This window comes from Carassius carassius, chromosome 31, assembly GCF_963082965.1.
Source record: "Carassius carassius chromosome 31, fCarCar2.1, whole genome shotgun sequence".
In the NCBI taxonomy this organism is placed as follows: Eukaryota; Metazoa; Chordata; class Actinopteri; order Cypriniformes; family Cyprinidae; genus Carassius; species Carassius carassius.
The window spans coordinates 20389727-20404308 of record NC_081785.1 but is presented as its reverse complement, the minus strand read 5'-3'; the positions used below and the strand labels follow the sequence as shown (position 1 = coordinate 20404308).

At 39.4% G+C, this 14582-nt stretch overlaps 1 protein-coding gene across 2 annotated transcripts; it reads left to right on the top strand.

Moving 5' to 3' along the window:
• The first annotated feature begins 11784 nt into the window (after positions 1-11784).
• Positions 11785-14199, top strand: LOC132111743 (uncharacterized). Of its 2 annotated transcripts, none has more exons than XM_059519329.1 (2): positions 11785-12133; positions 13001-14199. In XM_059519329.1, exons 1-2 carry the CDS (start codon positions 11938-11940, stop codon positions 14095-14097), a joined length of 1293 nt encoding a protein of 430 aa, XP_059375312.1. In that variant the 5' UTR covers positions 11785-11937; the 3' UTR covers positions 14098-14199. The 2 variants fall into 2 exon arrangements, with proteins under 2 accessions (XP_059375312.1, XP_059375313.1); XM_059519330.1 differs by having other exon boundaries at positions 11999-12119.
• Positions 14200-14582: the final 383 nt, after the last annotated feature.

Below are 14582 nucleotides of genomic sequence, written 5' to 3'. Positions count from 1 at the left end.
TAGCAAAGCGCAGTTCTCAAATTACATCTCTAGGATGCGTGGGTTCAGAAACCCATCTCTCCTGAACCATCTTTAATGACCGAATACGATCGAGGGTCTTTCTCTGAAAGAATTCTTCTAAAAGATAAAACAACTTCATCTAAACTTGTCTATGCTGTGACAAACAAACAGGCTCCTCTGCGTACATTTAAAGCAAAATCAATATTTTTATTTTTAAAACATACGGAAAGACTTTGGCATCATGTTTCATTGTGTGTGTGTGTGTGTGTGTGTGTGTGTGTATGTGTGCGTGAGAGAGAGAATGAGAGAGAGAGAGATGGTATTAAAAACTTTGAAGATTGTGCTAAAAATAATAACTTTAAAGAATCTAAAGTGATTAATGCATAACGCATCTAATATAATATAATCATATATATATGACATGATATAAATAAATATTTATTATATAATATTATATAAAAATATAAATATTTTAGGTAATATATATCATCATTTTGTTGAATTAAGAAACATTTAAACAGATGTAATGAATTACATCAGATGTAGTGAGGGTACTGATTATTAAAAAAAAAAAAAAGCATTACATTAATGTTAGCTTTGAAATAATGTACCCCTCTAGCTTAGATCATGCGGTCTGGAACTCCACCCTCGCCGTGCGCAGGGTGTATGAAGCACCCCCTCAGGTCTCACATACAGGAGAATACCCGGACTAGGACCTGTGAGATTCTGTTTATGATTTAAACATTTTATTTTTAAGTCGTATTATTTTATTTTGGGGATATTACATTCATGTTTGGACATCTCTCACCGGTCTAAAAATGTAAGGGATATTTTTTTATATGTATCATCAGAAATGTTTATTTTATATACTATGCTATTACGTTTAAAATAAGTTATCTTTTTTTTTAAGTTATACTTTTTTTTTGTTTAATGAATTGCTTTAGGATGATGATGTCATTATATAATTATTTATTTCCATATTCGTTAACCCCTGGAGTCTGAGTGGCTAAAAGTCTGAATATCCATAATATGTGATCAGCATGATTGTACATGCCTGTAATTTTGAGAAGGCGGCGTTTATGATTAGTTTTTGTTTAAAATATGTTTAAAACGTGTTTGTATATGTTGTATATGTTGAATACATGATTAAAAATGTATGATAAATGATTTGGTTTGGTTTAGTAACATGTCTGTTACTGCTATGTGTTTTATAAATGATGAATACTTGTTTAAAACGTATGTTCTGGTTTAGTAACACGTTGTCATATATAATTTTATATATATTTTTTTTTTCATATTGTTTAAAATAGAGATAAGTCTCTTTTTAACTTTCATGCGTATGTCCGCTAGTTTATATGGTTTATCAGAATACAGATTTGTATAGCCTAGCTACGAGGATATTATACTGATATAACAGGGTACGTGCGGTTTATGCTTATTGTATAGGGTAGTTAGTCATAATTCAGATCGCTTAAAAACTAAATTTAATTAAAAATGTACGTGCATACAGCATTTTATTGTGTGGTGGTAGGTGTACGGTTAAAATAAATAATTAAACAGCTTTTTGAAAAAGATCAGTTATACTACCGTTTACTGCGTTGATACAATAATCATTAATATGCCGTGCGTATGAATTCCACAGGAGGAAGCCGTTTGACTAAGACCGGTAGAACCGTACATTCCTAACCGGGAGCGCTTACCATAGACATAATATACGTAGACGCCTCATAGACTGACGCTGCCTATTGGAGCGGACGTATCAGCGCGGCGCCATCTTGGATGGGTCCCCAATGCGCCGCCCGCCGCTTTTATTTCTACTGAGGAAGGTGTATCCTCAACTACAATGATCATAACTCCCCGAGTTTTTACCGGATTTTCACACGGTTTGGTTTGTTACAAATTATATTATGTCTATTGCGCTTACACCCCAGGACATCGTCATATTTTCAAAATAAAAGTATTTTCACAGGACGTCGTCATATTTTCAAAATAAAAGTATTTTTTCATACAAACAGTATGGCTATGATTGAGACATTAGATGCGACGACATTAAGTCAAATAACACATGCATTTTATGAATATAGTGTTAAAATATCTCTATCAGCAGATAAAATAAAAACAGCATATCATAGTTTATGAATATAGTCACTAACATCGGATAAAATACCGATGTATGTTTTATTACAGGAATGAAATGTAATATGGTTTAAAGACACCGTAACATAGACTGTAAAAAATTAGACCATATTCTTCGTTCTGTTCAATTATATATTTTTTCCACGATCTTTGTAAAATGTATATTTTTAGTGATGACTAAAACTATTGTAAATCTTTTGTTTTATATTGTTTGCAAATGTGTTTATATTCATTAAAAGAAGAAAATAAGACTTGGAGACGAATGAAAGCATGAGAGGGAGAGAGAGGGGTACAAGAGATGCTAGCCGCGCACCAACCGTAATTCATAGGTGAACCGTCAGAAAACTGTCAAAAACATGGTACTCCCGCGTGAGATACCTTTGGTTTTAACTAGCAATGTCTTTGAAGATATTATAATTGGTTAGTAAACTCGGAAGATAGTGAAGTGTAGCGTGCAAACGCTTGGAGCACTGGAGGTCAGAAAGGCGATGTGAAAACAGCTCCTTCAGCTCTCTAAAAATGTAGGATCTTGTTTTATCTCAAACAGTTGGTTTCAGTATATTTTTTATACATTTCATTTATAACCTTTTAAAAGAACAGAATGTTTTTCAACCTTAGTTAAATTGCTTTTAGATGATGTATATTATATAAATATTATATAAATTATAGAATGTTTTATATATGAATGTGAAATAACTAAAATCTGTTTTCCAACTTTAGCATGATAATTAATTATATTATATAAATATTATATAAATTATAGAATGTTTTATATATAAATGTGAAATAACTACATGTCACATATATGAAATAACTGAAATGTTTTTTCAACTTTATCATGATAATTATTATATTATATAAATTATAGGATGTTTTATATATAAATGTGAAATAACTGAAATGTTTTTCAACCTTAGCATGATAATTAATTATATCATGTAAATTATAGGATGTTTTATATATAAACAAAGAACACACCGATCCCATTTATACACTGCTCAGGAATGTAATGGGAGGGGGAGACACACACACACACACACATAACCGTATAACTGGCACAAACTTCAAACAAGCTAACTGTCACAAAGTTCAAACAACCGGCAAATACCTTCTGTCAAAACCACATGATCGATGCGTGGGGAGTGTTTCCTTTACCGTTTAAACTACCCGTCACAAAACCATGATTTAGAACTAACTAGGTCAATAGGGTAAAACTTTCTGTCAAAACCACATGATCGATGCGTGGGAAGTGTTTCCTATACCTTAAAAACTAGCCGTCAAAATATATAATTTAGAACTAACTAGGTCTATAGGGTAAAACTTTCTGTCAAAACCGCATGATCGATGCGTGGGAAAGGGTCATAGGTTAACCCATGAACTCATTCCGGAAGTTCAACCCATCCATCATAAGGTCACCGGAAGTTCAAAGGGTCAAAGGTCATAAATCATCTTGACAGAAGGTATATTATAAGTACTACTGAGACCGTTCCATTATCCTTCTCAAAGTTTCATTTTGGTTCAATGAAAAAGCAGACGAAAACATTCTTCAAAACAATTTTTTTTTTTGCAATGTTTTTGAAGTTGTTTACACAATCAAGTCACCAAAATACAAGGGAAAACTTTTATTAATTTATATAGCACATTTAATAGCAATGTTGTTGCTTCACAGTTATAATAAAAACATGCATATATATATATAAACATTTGCCATGCCTAGCAAAATGAAGACATACACACTCTTAGACATACACCCTCACACAACTGTATAGTGAGATCGCTATAGACCGTTTCAACGGCAACAACATAAACAAAAGTTACTGCGCATGCGCTCTTTTGTGGACCTAACTTAACTTCCGGTAGACTTCCAAATAGAATCAATAACAACAACCAAGTCCCTCTAGAGTAGATATTTTTTGATAAACAAAATATGTTTGCTGCGTGGATCAGGCGGACTTAATGAAAATGCAAATTCATTCTTTGCCAGCAATGAGATGTTTTAAAGCATAGACATAAAGCGCGAGGAATAGAGGTTTCCCCAGTAACAGCTGTAAACAAAGCAGAGCTGGTACCCTCACACGCTGCTTTATCAGGCATATAACATGCAAGTCTTCCTTCAGAAATACAGCGATATATAAACACCTGTGCCTTGTTTTGATATTTAAACATATAAATGTAAGGAATTATTATTATTAAACATGCAGTACATAACGTTACTCATGTTTATTCAACGAAGCCTTTTTGAAAATCGATCAGTTTTAAAATTGTGGCGAGTCTCCACAAATAAATAAATGTATGGGAAACACATCCCGCTGCACAACCACCTGAGCCCAACTTCAGTCTACTCATCACCTTGACTTTAACTGCGTTTGTAGAAGGCACCGCAGCCAGACTGATATTCACAACACAGACCGGAAGTTAACTTAGGTCCAGGCGTGTGCGCCCGATGAAACCGTCTTATAGACGTGAAAGACGGGAAAAAACAATAATAAAATAAAATAATAATTTATTACGTCAATGACTGATTTGTTCAAAAAGTGGATTCACTCAGTTAGGAAACACCTCCTCAGTGTGTTTCTCAAAACTAGTGCTGTTACTGCTGTAGCTTAGTTTTAAACTTTTTTCGTTGGTGAAATAGAGCTAAAACGGGCAATATTGTGCCTAAAATGCACTTAATATTAACTTCTTGTTTATTCAATTTTTATAAAAATCAAAATCATTATGATGTTATATTAGATTAACTTAAATTAAATAAACCGACCAATGGCGGCTCGTGAATTTTAAAATAGAGTAGGCAAGTTCAAGTTCAAGTCTGCTTTATTGTCAATTTCCACATGTACAGTACATACATACAGAGAATCGAAATTGCGTTACTCTCAGACCCTGGTGCATACAGATAACATTAACATTAAAGCCTAAAAAATCTAGATCAAATATAAAATGTAGATACAACTATATAATAAGGGAATGTAAAAACAAAAAGGCATATAATAAAATTAAAAATAAAGATAAATAAAGCAGCGCAAGGCAAATGACAGATATAGTGCAAATCAATGAAGTGAACAACAGTGCAGATAAAATATTTGTAGTGCAAAAAACAGAAGAGGGGAGGGGGGGGGGGGGCAAGTTCGGGAGGGAGTTCAGCTTCCTGACAGCCTGATGGATGAAGCTGTCCTTCAGCCTGCTGGTCCTGGCCAGGAGACTCTGCAGTCTCCTCCCTGATGGCAGCAGGCTGAAGAAGCTGTGTGATGGGTGAGTGGGATCACCTGTGATGCAGAGAGCTTTGCGGGTGAGACGTGTTCCATAAATGTCCTTGTGTTGAATGCTGAACTGAAAGAGAGGGTAATGTGCACCTTGTCTCCAAAAATTTGATTGATGAGGGTCATAAAAGCCATCTGTTCTGGACACCTGTTTGTACACCCCCCTCCCCTGCCTGTACAGCCCAGTGACCTAAATATGAACATATGAACCTAAGAAGGAATTTCGGAGGGAGGGAGAAGTGTTGGGAAGCTATGTGCTTTTTTTTTAAACTCTGAAAAGGGCGAAATCATGAAAATGGTGTAAGGGAAGATTTTATTAAGGTTTTAAGTACACAGTGCATTTCAAGAAAAAGGTTATAAACACAAACAGCAATGTAATGATCGTTTTCGTAGTTGGAAAAGTGTAAAAACGTTGTTAAAGTTGTAACAAATAAGATAAAAAGAAAACTAGGTTGCCGATTATTTATCTAAAACAACTAAACAAGTCAAAAACTATCAGATACATTTCGTTATGTTAAAGTTGTAACAAATGAAATTAAAAGAAAACTAGGTTGCCAGTTATTTATCTAAAACAACTAAACAAGACAAAAACTATCAGATACATTTCGTTATGTTAAAGTTGTAACAAATGAAATAAAAAGAAAACTAGGTTGCCGGTTATTTATCTAAAACAACTCAAGTCAAAAACTATCAGATACATTTCGTTATGTTAAAGTTGTTACAAATGAAATAAAACGCCTCAAGGTTACGTATGTAACCCTAGTTCCTTGAAGGAACGAGACGCTGCGTTGAAGCGCTTTGGGGAACGTCCCTGACGAGACCGACTCTGAATACCGTGTGCAATCTGTCCATCGGAAAGGCGTGATGTCACGGGCGGGGTGACGTAGCGACCAGGAAGCTATAAAAGCACGTGCCGTGCAGCTGGCTTCAGCTTCGAATAGGGAAGCAAGCGCCGGCAGGGGTGCCGGGAGTATGGCTTTGCGACACAGCGTCTCGTTCCTTCAAGGAACTAGGGTTACATACGTAACCTTGAGGCGTTCCTTTTCAGGAACTCGAGCTGCATCGAAGCGCTTTGGGGAACGATGTGCCCACGCTGCCAGACTTCCAAATCCCTGCCTAGTGTGTATCCGAAGAGCACAGCTAAGGCGAGAGAACAGAAGAGCCCAGAGTGGCTCACATATCAAGGTTGTAGAATCTGACAAATGTAGAGGCGTTGCAGATGCGTTGCAGCGTTGCAGATGTCCAAGAGGGACACACCTGCTAAGAGGCCTAGAGGCCGCCATACCCCGAGTAGAGTGAGCCTTGGCCCCCAAAGGAGGGGGAAGACCAGAGGACTCATAGGAGACGTTGATAGCCTCGACTATCCAACGACTAAGGGTCTGCTTAGAGGCAGGAAAACCCTTTTTAGTAGGACCGTAGCAAACAAGCAGTTGGTCGAATTTTCTCCACAGGGCAGCTCTGTGGACGTATGCGTCCAGCGCTCGAACTGGACACATACAGTTTAGCTTCTCCTGGTCTGGCTCCCCTGAAAAGTACTATGGGTTGTGGAGTAACAGAGGGAACTTTAGGAACATAACCCGCTCGAGGGTATAAGAATGCTTTGGCCATACCAGGGGCAAAGTCTAAGTAGTTCGGGGCCACCAAGGGGCCTGAACCTCTAACACCACAACCAGGTCACACGGGGGAATACGGTACCGTACTTTAGGTCTCAGCCTCAGTGCACCGTGAAGGAAACGTGTAACTAGGGGGTGTCTACCCACTGACTGACCATTGAAAGGGACATGGTAAGCAGCTATGGCCGCCACGTACACCTTTAAGGTGGAGTGAGTTAACCCCGCAGAGAGCCTAGCTTGTAGAAACTCCAGAACTGTACCAACTGGGCAGTTAACAGGGTCAAGCTGGCGGTCTCTGCACCATGAGGAGAAGAGTTTCAACCTCAGGGCGTACAGTTTCCTCATAGAGGGAGCTCTGGATTGGAGGAGGGTCTCAACAATCTCGGTTGAGAGACCGGAAGCTATGAGCTGTGCCCCCTCAGGGGCCACACCCACAAATTCCACAACTCCAGGCGAGGGTGATATATTTGCCCTGCGCCTGAGAGAACAGATCTGTCCTGATCGGAATCTCCCATGGAGAGCCTTCGAGGTCCAAAAACACTCCAAATCTACTTCACCACCTCGGGGTGAAGCCCCCCGGGCCTCGGCCCCTGTCTCGACAGTATGTCTGCTCCCACAGTCAATCTCCCAGGAATATACACTGCTCCAAACAAGAGGAGTTTGTCCTGGGACCACAGAAGGATCTGGTGTGCCAGCTTGTACAAGGGGCGTGAATGCAGATCTCTCTGGTGACCGATATAAGAAATCGCCAATGTGTTGTAGGTGCGCACCAACACATGGTGACCTCTCAGGTCTGGGAGGAAATATTTCAATGTTCGATGCACAGCTAGCATCTCTAGACAATTGGTATGCCATGCCAGATGGCGACCACTCCACAGACCGCGGGCAGGGTGGCCACTCATGACCGCACCCCAACTGGTGAGGGACGCGTCTGTCGCTAGTGTTACATGGCGACAAGGAGCTCCCAGCACCGGGCCCTGATTCAAGAACCAAGGTTTCTTCCATATGTCTAAGGCACGAAGGCATCGCCGCGTGACCTTGATACTTCGTAATGGATTCCCCCTTGGGGAAAATCCCTTGGTCTTGAGCCACCACTGTAGGGGTCTCATGTGCAGGAAGCCAAAAGGTATCACGTTGGACGCAGCTGCCATAAGCCCTAACAGTCTCTAAAACTGTTTGACAGTGAGTGACTGGCCTTCTTTGACTCTCTCGACTGATGTGAGGATCGACTCGATCCGAGCAGGAGACAGACGTGCCTGCATCGTGGTCGAATTCCACACTACGCCTAGATAGGTGGTTCTCTGAACTGGAGAAAGTACACTCTTCTTGGCGTTTTAGTCTCAAACCCAGCTCCCCCATATGTGCGAGAACGACATCTCGATGTCGAACCGCCATTGCTCTGATTGAGCTAAAAAATCCACGAATTGTCAATATAGTTCAGAATGCGGATGCCCTGCATACGGAGGCATACCAGAGCCGCATCTACACATTTCGTGAACGTGCGGGGTGAGAGTGCGAGGCCAAAGGGAAGTACTCAATATTGGTAGGCTTTGACCTCAAAAGTGAACCTCAGAAACTTCGTGTGTTGTGGAAGGATGGATATGGAAGTATGCGTCTTTGAGATCTATTGTGACAAACCAGTCCTCGGATCTGACTTGAGCTACAATCTGTTTGACAGTGAGCATTTTGAACTTCAGTGACATTACTGAGAGGTTTAGATGACATAAGTCTAAGATCGAATGCAACTCCCCATCCTTCTTTGGAAGTATGACATACCAGCTATAAAACCCGGACTCCCTGTCTAGAGGAGGGACCACCTCGATGGCCTCCTTCCTTAAAAGGGTATTCACTTTTTGTTCCATAACCAGAGCCTGCAGGGGGCCGACTATTGTCTTTCTACTGTGCGCAGGACCCATTGAGATACATTGGCAGTAGTTTCCACACTGCTAGCTAATGTACTAAGGGAATCAGTCTCTCGAGACTGATCTCTAGTGTAAGAGGCCCCCGAAGGGGAGGCGAGCATCCCAGCTCCGCTACGCTCACGGGCGGAAATAACTGAGTAGTGCTCGCTGGAGGCCGCTGCACCCTGAAACTCTGGCAGGGTTGGCACAAATGTGTCATGACTTCCTGGCTGTGGACCTCCCAGCCTGAAGTACTCCAATTCGGATTCGGATTAGGCTGAGAAGTCACTGGCCCAGAGCGTTGCTTCAGCCTCTGGTCCCATTCCTTAAGCGGGGAACACGGGCGGCAACGCTCTGTTTGTACGCGGAGGGGGCTGCTCCCGCCCAGCAGTCCCTCCAGTACATCTAACTTCATCAAATAACTGTCATTATATTCCTCAGAATTTAATGAAATCAAATAATCAGACAAGTAAATACGGTCTGGATTGTGATACAATACACATTGAAGTGATATATTGAACTTCTCGAAGTTAGATAACAGTCATTAGATTCCTCAGAGTCCAATGCAATCCAGATTCCTCAGAATTTAGTGAAATCAAACAATCAGACAAGTAAACACAGTCTAGATTGTGATAAAGTACACATTGAAGTGATAGAACCAACTCCTGCTTATTAAATGGAGTTTAAATAACCAGACACGCGGTCGGGTATGGAAAAATTCACATCAAAACTGAAAATGATGTACTACACGCGTTGCCTCGACAGCGCACGAATAGCTTAGTCACACAAACAATATTAATCCCCTCGGAGATTAAATAGCTGTTCATTAACGCTGCCCGTATAATGTTAGGCATAACACTGTTTGTTTTATACTGTGCTTATGCAACTTTATGTTTGTGCAACTACAAGCTCGCCGACGCCCTCCGTGTCAATCTCCTCGGAGAAAGAAAGGCAGAGCGTCAAGCCCGATGGTTGGGGGGGAAGAACCGAAGCTCGGGCTTCCGAACCCTGGAATCAGGCAGATCTGGTGGGTAAGGTAGGAGATAAGGATGTGCCCGTCTCCATACCTTGCAGCAGATCGATCTGCGAACCCAACGAATGCCGGCGCGGCTTCGCCTCGGCGAAAGCGGAACCGGCATCGCGAGGAACGCTGGCGAAGGCTCACTTCTCGAAGAGAGCCCTCCAGGATCGAAGCGTCCGCATTGGCATTCGTTCACAATGCGGGCAGTCGACCCCCTCGAGAGCCGACTCCGCGTGCTTCGATCCCAGGCAAGCCACTCACAAACTGTGTGTATCCCCACTCGTAATGTAGCGAGGGCAGGGAGGAACACACAATCTATAATGTGGCTTGGAATCGCCTTCAATATGTTGGTCTTTGCTTTTACTTTTGGCATATTGAGCTGTTTTAGCGATATTTTGATGGCTAGGGGACAGACAACAATAAATAGGACCAACGGGACAGACGTTGACATGCACACACAGAGCGCTTGCTGACAGATGCGAAGCTGAAGCCAGCTGCACGGCACGTGCTTTTATAGCTTACTGACAAGAGAGTTAAACAAAAGAAAAAAAAGATGTCACAGCAAAGTGTTACGACGTCTCCGGTAACGTTAGATCGACTCAAACTAAAAAAAAGAAGCTAACGTAAAGCAATGCTACAAACCATGAAAGTAGGCGTTTGTCATGTCGGGTGAAAAGTTAAAACAAAAGAAAAAAAAAGATAACTTAGGCATTTACGCTGATCTCAAAGAAAATACATCGGACCCCGTCTTTAAAACACCAGCACAAGATACTTGTCAAAAACTATGCTGTACTTTACCACTAACTACAATTAGTGAAAATAAAAAGATCTCCCAGCAGAATTTGCGAAGCCTCCGGTATAACAACCTCCCAGCACCGCAGACACACTCAGAATGCTTAAGTCCGGTCCCACTCAAACCACTCCTTCTTCCTCTTTCACGCAAGGCTTTAGGTGCATTTACCGCCACCTACAGGGCAGGACTGTGGAGCATTGACGTTAAAGAAAACTAACTCAAACATAAGAGATAAAAGAAATACAAAAATAAAATGAATGATGATAATAAACTTAGTAGTGATTCTTTAAATACTGTTTATCAACTCTTTGAGATACTTAATCTGTGAAACATTTCTATAGCCACATCTTTATTTAACAAAATCTAAAATGAGATCTGATTTATTGCTATATTAAGTGCTTCTGTAAGTTGTAATCTTTCGTTGTCATATCTTTTACATTTTATTAAAATAGGTTCAACTGTTTCAGAAGATTACATTTAACACAAAGTCCAGACACATGTATTTCATCTTATAAATAATGACTGATTAAGTGCAATGTGTCCAATTCTATGGCGAGATCTTCTCTTCTATTCCCAAAAATTCTCCTTTCATTTCCAACTGTTCTTTGAATATTATATAAATGCAGTCCTTTATTCTAACCAACCCATTTAATTTGACACGTAACCTTTTATTTTGTTATTTGTTTTTTAATTAGACCTTTTATTTCTAATTTACTCATTGGAGTATTAAATACGATGTCTGACATTTTATGTTTAAAGCATTGAATAAAAAATAAAAAACACACACTAACACTTCCCCAACCACCCTAATAACGTTGATCGCAAAGGTTTAAATGTATGTTAAAAGAATTAAACAAAGTAATGTTTTTAATAACAACACATCAGTTCTCATTTGATGAAAACATTCTACCTGGTTTTAATATTAGACCAATGTTTTTATTTTAAAATTAGGTTAACCTATAGACCTTTTTCTTCGCTTCTCCGTGGAGGGCGCCATAGCGGCGAGTGACTTCCTGTAGGATGCTTCGAACTTCCGTTTAGTAACTGTCAAGCTACTGTAATGGCGAATCGCGGAGGCTCCGGGAAGTTTTGTGCTGCTAAAGGCTGTCACAACAGCTACAGGAAGCTCAAAAATCTTCTTGATCAAGAGTGTTATGATCACAAGCCAACAATAAGAGCAGAATGTAAATGCCCAAGACCATTTAAATTGCACAAGATGCCATCCGACGACGACGGTAAAAGACAGTGGCTCGCAGCACTTAATTTGAAATGCCCGCCTCGTAACGTCCATGTATGCTCATTCCACTTTGTGGACAGACAACCAACGACAGAAAATCCATATCCTGAACTTTGGCTTGGATATGATCGTCCATTAAGTAAGAAGAGAAGACGACGAACGTGGTCGGACGAAGGTGAGAATATTTACTAACATTATTTACACGGCTAACGTCCTATAAGAACTGCACAATTAAATGCAGCTTATGATACAATAATTTTAGTATGTCTAGACGACCAAGTTCTCATGATGTGTACTTAAACACCTTTGAGAGACAAGCGTTTCATTCAGCAAAGTGTATTCAATATATATTCAGCATTAATGCATGTGTTATGAAAACAAAATTTTGTTGCAGTATTTTCAGTGTTATCAAATATGATAATCACAAATAAACACTAGTTTATTTAACATATTTATAGAATTGGCTCATTAATTGAATTATTCTTACTCGTGTATATATTTTGGCAGCAGAGTGTGGTTTGTCTGGTTATTTTACCAGCAGTAAATGTATAGGACCTTAAGGCCTGGTTTTACACACAGGGCTTAAACTAAGCCAGGATTGGGCCATAGTTCAATCAGGACATTAAAGTATTTTTTTTATTTTTTTTTATAAACGCGCCTTAGAAATTACATTACTGGTAAGCATCTTGAGACAAAACAAAGGCACTGATATCAGTCAGTCAGTGTTGGTTTCTTTCAGTGGAGAGTTCACCATATTGCAGCACAAATTACAACATTTAACAAAATAATACCTAAAAGTAGTTGTTCATTAACTCATTTTGGTTTACAAAATTTGGAAAGTCAGCATTTTGTCTTTCATACAATGCCAATTAAAAGTGTGTTAGTGCTAAACCAAAATTCTGCATTTTATATCCTAAAATTAATTAGGTAATACATTTTTTGTAATTAACCATTTTCTAAAAATAGAAACTCACCCTGTACCATATAATAAACGATATGATTTTAGATGCTTCACTGTATAATGCCTTTTCTGTATTTATAGGAGCTGGTGTTAACCCAGAGCAACATGTAATGGATGAGATGAGACCTGTAGAAGAGAGTCTTGCATCTGTCCCCAGTCCCAAGCAAACAGATGTAGATGACAGCAGCTGTACATCTAAAACCTTTACCTCTGTTGGAACACAGTGGGAAGACCACATCTTCGAGGAGCATTGTTATATTAAGAGACAACACAGTATAACTTATGTAAACCAGTCAACGCAGTGCGATACATTCAAGCCTCTAACTCTGATGAATGACTATGACTCAAATCTCTACACTGGGCTCCCTCTCCACACATTTCATACCCTTGTAGCTGTTCTGCGTCCCCATGAGAATCTGGCTTACCAGACTGAAATTGAACAGCAAATCTTGCTCACATTAATGAAGCTGAAATTAAACCTGTTGATAGAAGATCTTGCCATTCGATTCCGTATATCAGTGAGTCAAGTGAGCAAGATAATTTCTTTTTGGATTGACACCATGGCTGCAGTCTTAAAGGAACTGATACCATGGCTCCCCAAAGAGACAATCAGGGCCACAACACCAGAGGCATACAAGCAACATTATGCCAATGTTACCTGTATCTTAGACTGCAGTGAAAGTGAAGTCCAAAGACCAGGGAACCTAGACTCAAGGTCTGAATCATACAGCCACTACTATGCTTGCAACACCATCAAGTATTTAGTGGCTATTGCACCATGTGGTCTAGTAATGTTTATATCTGCAGCATATGGGGGACGCTGTAGTGACAAATTCATCACGTGTGATTCTGGCATTCTCGAATACCTCCATCCAGGAGATGAAGTGATGGTGGACAGGGGTTTTTTGATTAGAGACTTGTTGTTTGAAAGAAAAGTCAATATGATAATTCCTCACTTTGCCAACAAAATGCAGCTAACAGAAGAAAAAGTCACATGTAGCCGCAGGATTGCAAATGTAAGGATACATGTTGAACGTGCAATTAGGAGACTGAAAGTATACAAGGTGTTATCACAAACCTTGCCTATCACCCTTATGCCAAAGATAGATAAAATTCTGCGTATATGTGCAGCTTTAGTGAATTTGCGTGGTGATCTAATCCGTGAAGCAGATAATTAAGTTATTTTAAAATGAAATGTTGTCTTCTTCAACTCGCTCTCATGATTTATTTTGAAGAATGTTGGTAACCAGACAGTTGATAGTAATCAGACTTCCATAGTCTTTTTTTTTTCACTATGAAGTCAATGGTTACCATCAACTGTCTGGTTACCAACATTCTCCAAAATAAATCATTGTTCAACAGAAGAAAAAAACTATACAAGTTTGGACTGACTATGACGGTGAGAAAATAATGACAAGATTTTAATTTCTGGATTAACTTTTCATTTGATGCTCACACTGCTGCATTAGTCATGTACATATATGTATATATGTGTTTAATAACAATACTTGACATTTTAACTTCTCAAAAATCCATCTCAGTGTGTTTTCTGTTTCCTTGTGCTATGTACATATATACACTTTAATCTAATATAAATAAATAACACGCAAGACTTTCTAAGTGCAAACCCTGTAAACAAGAAAATATCACATACATAAAAAAA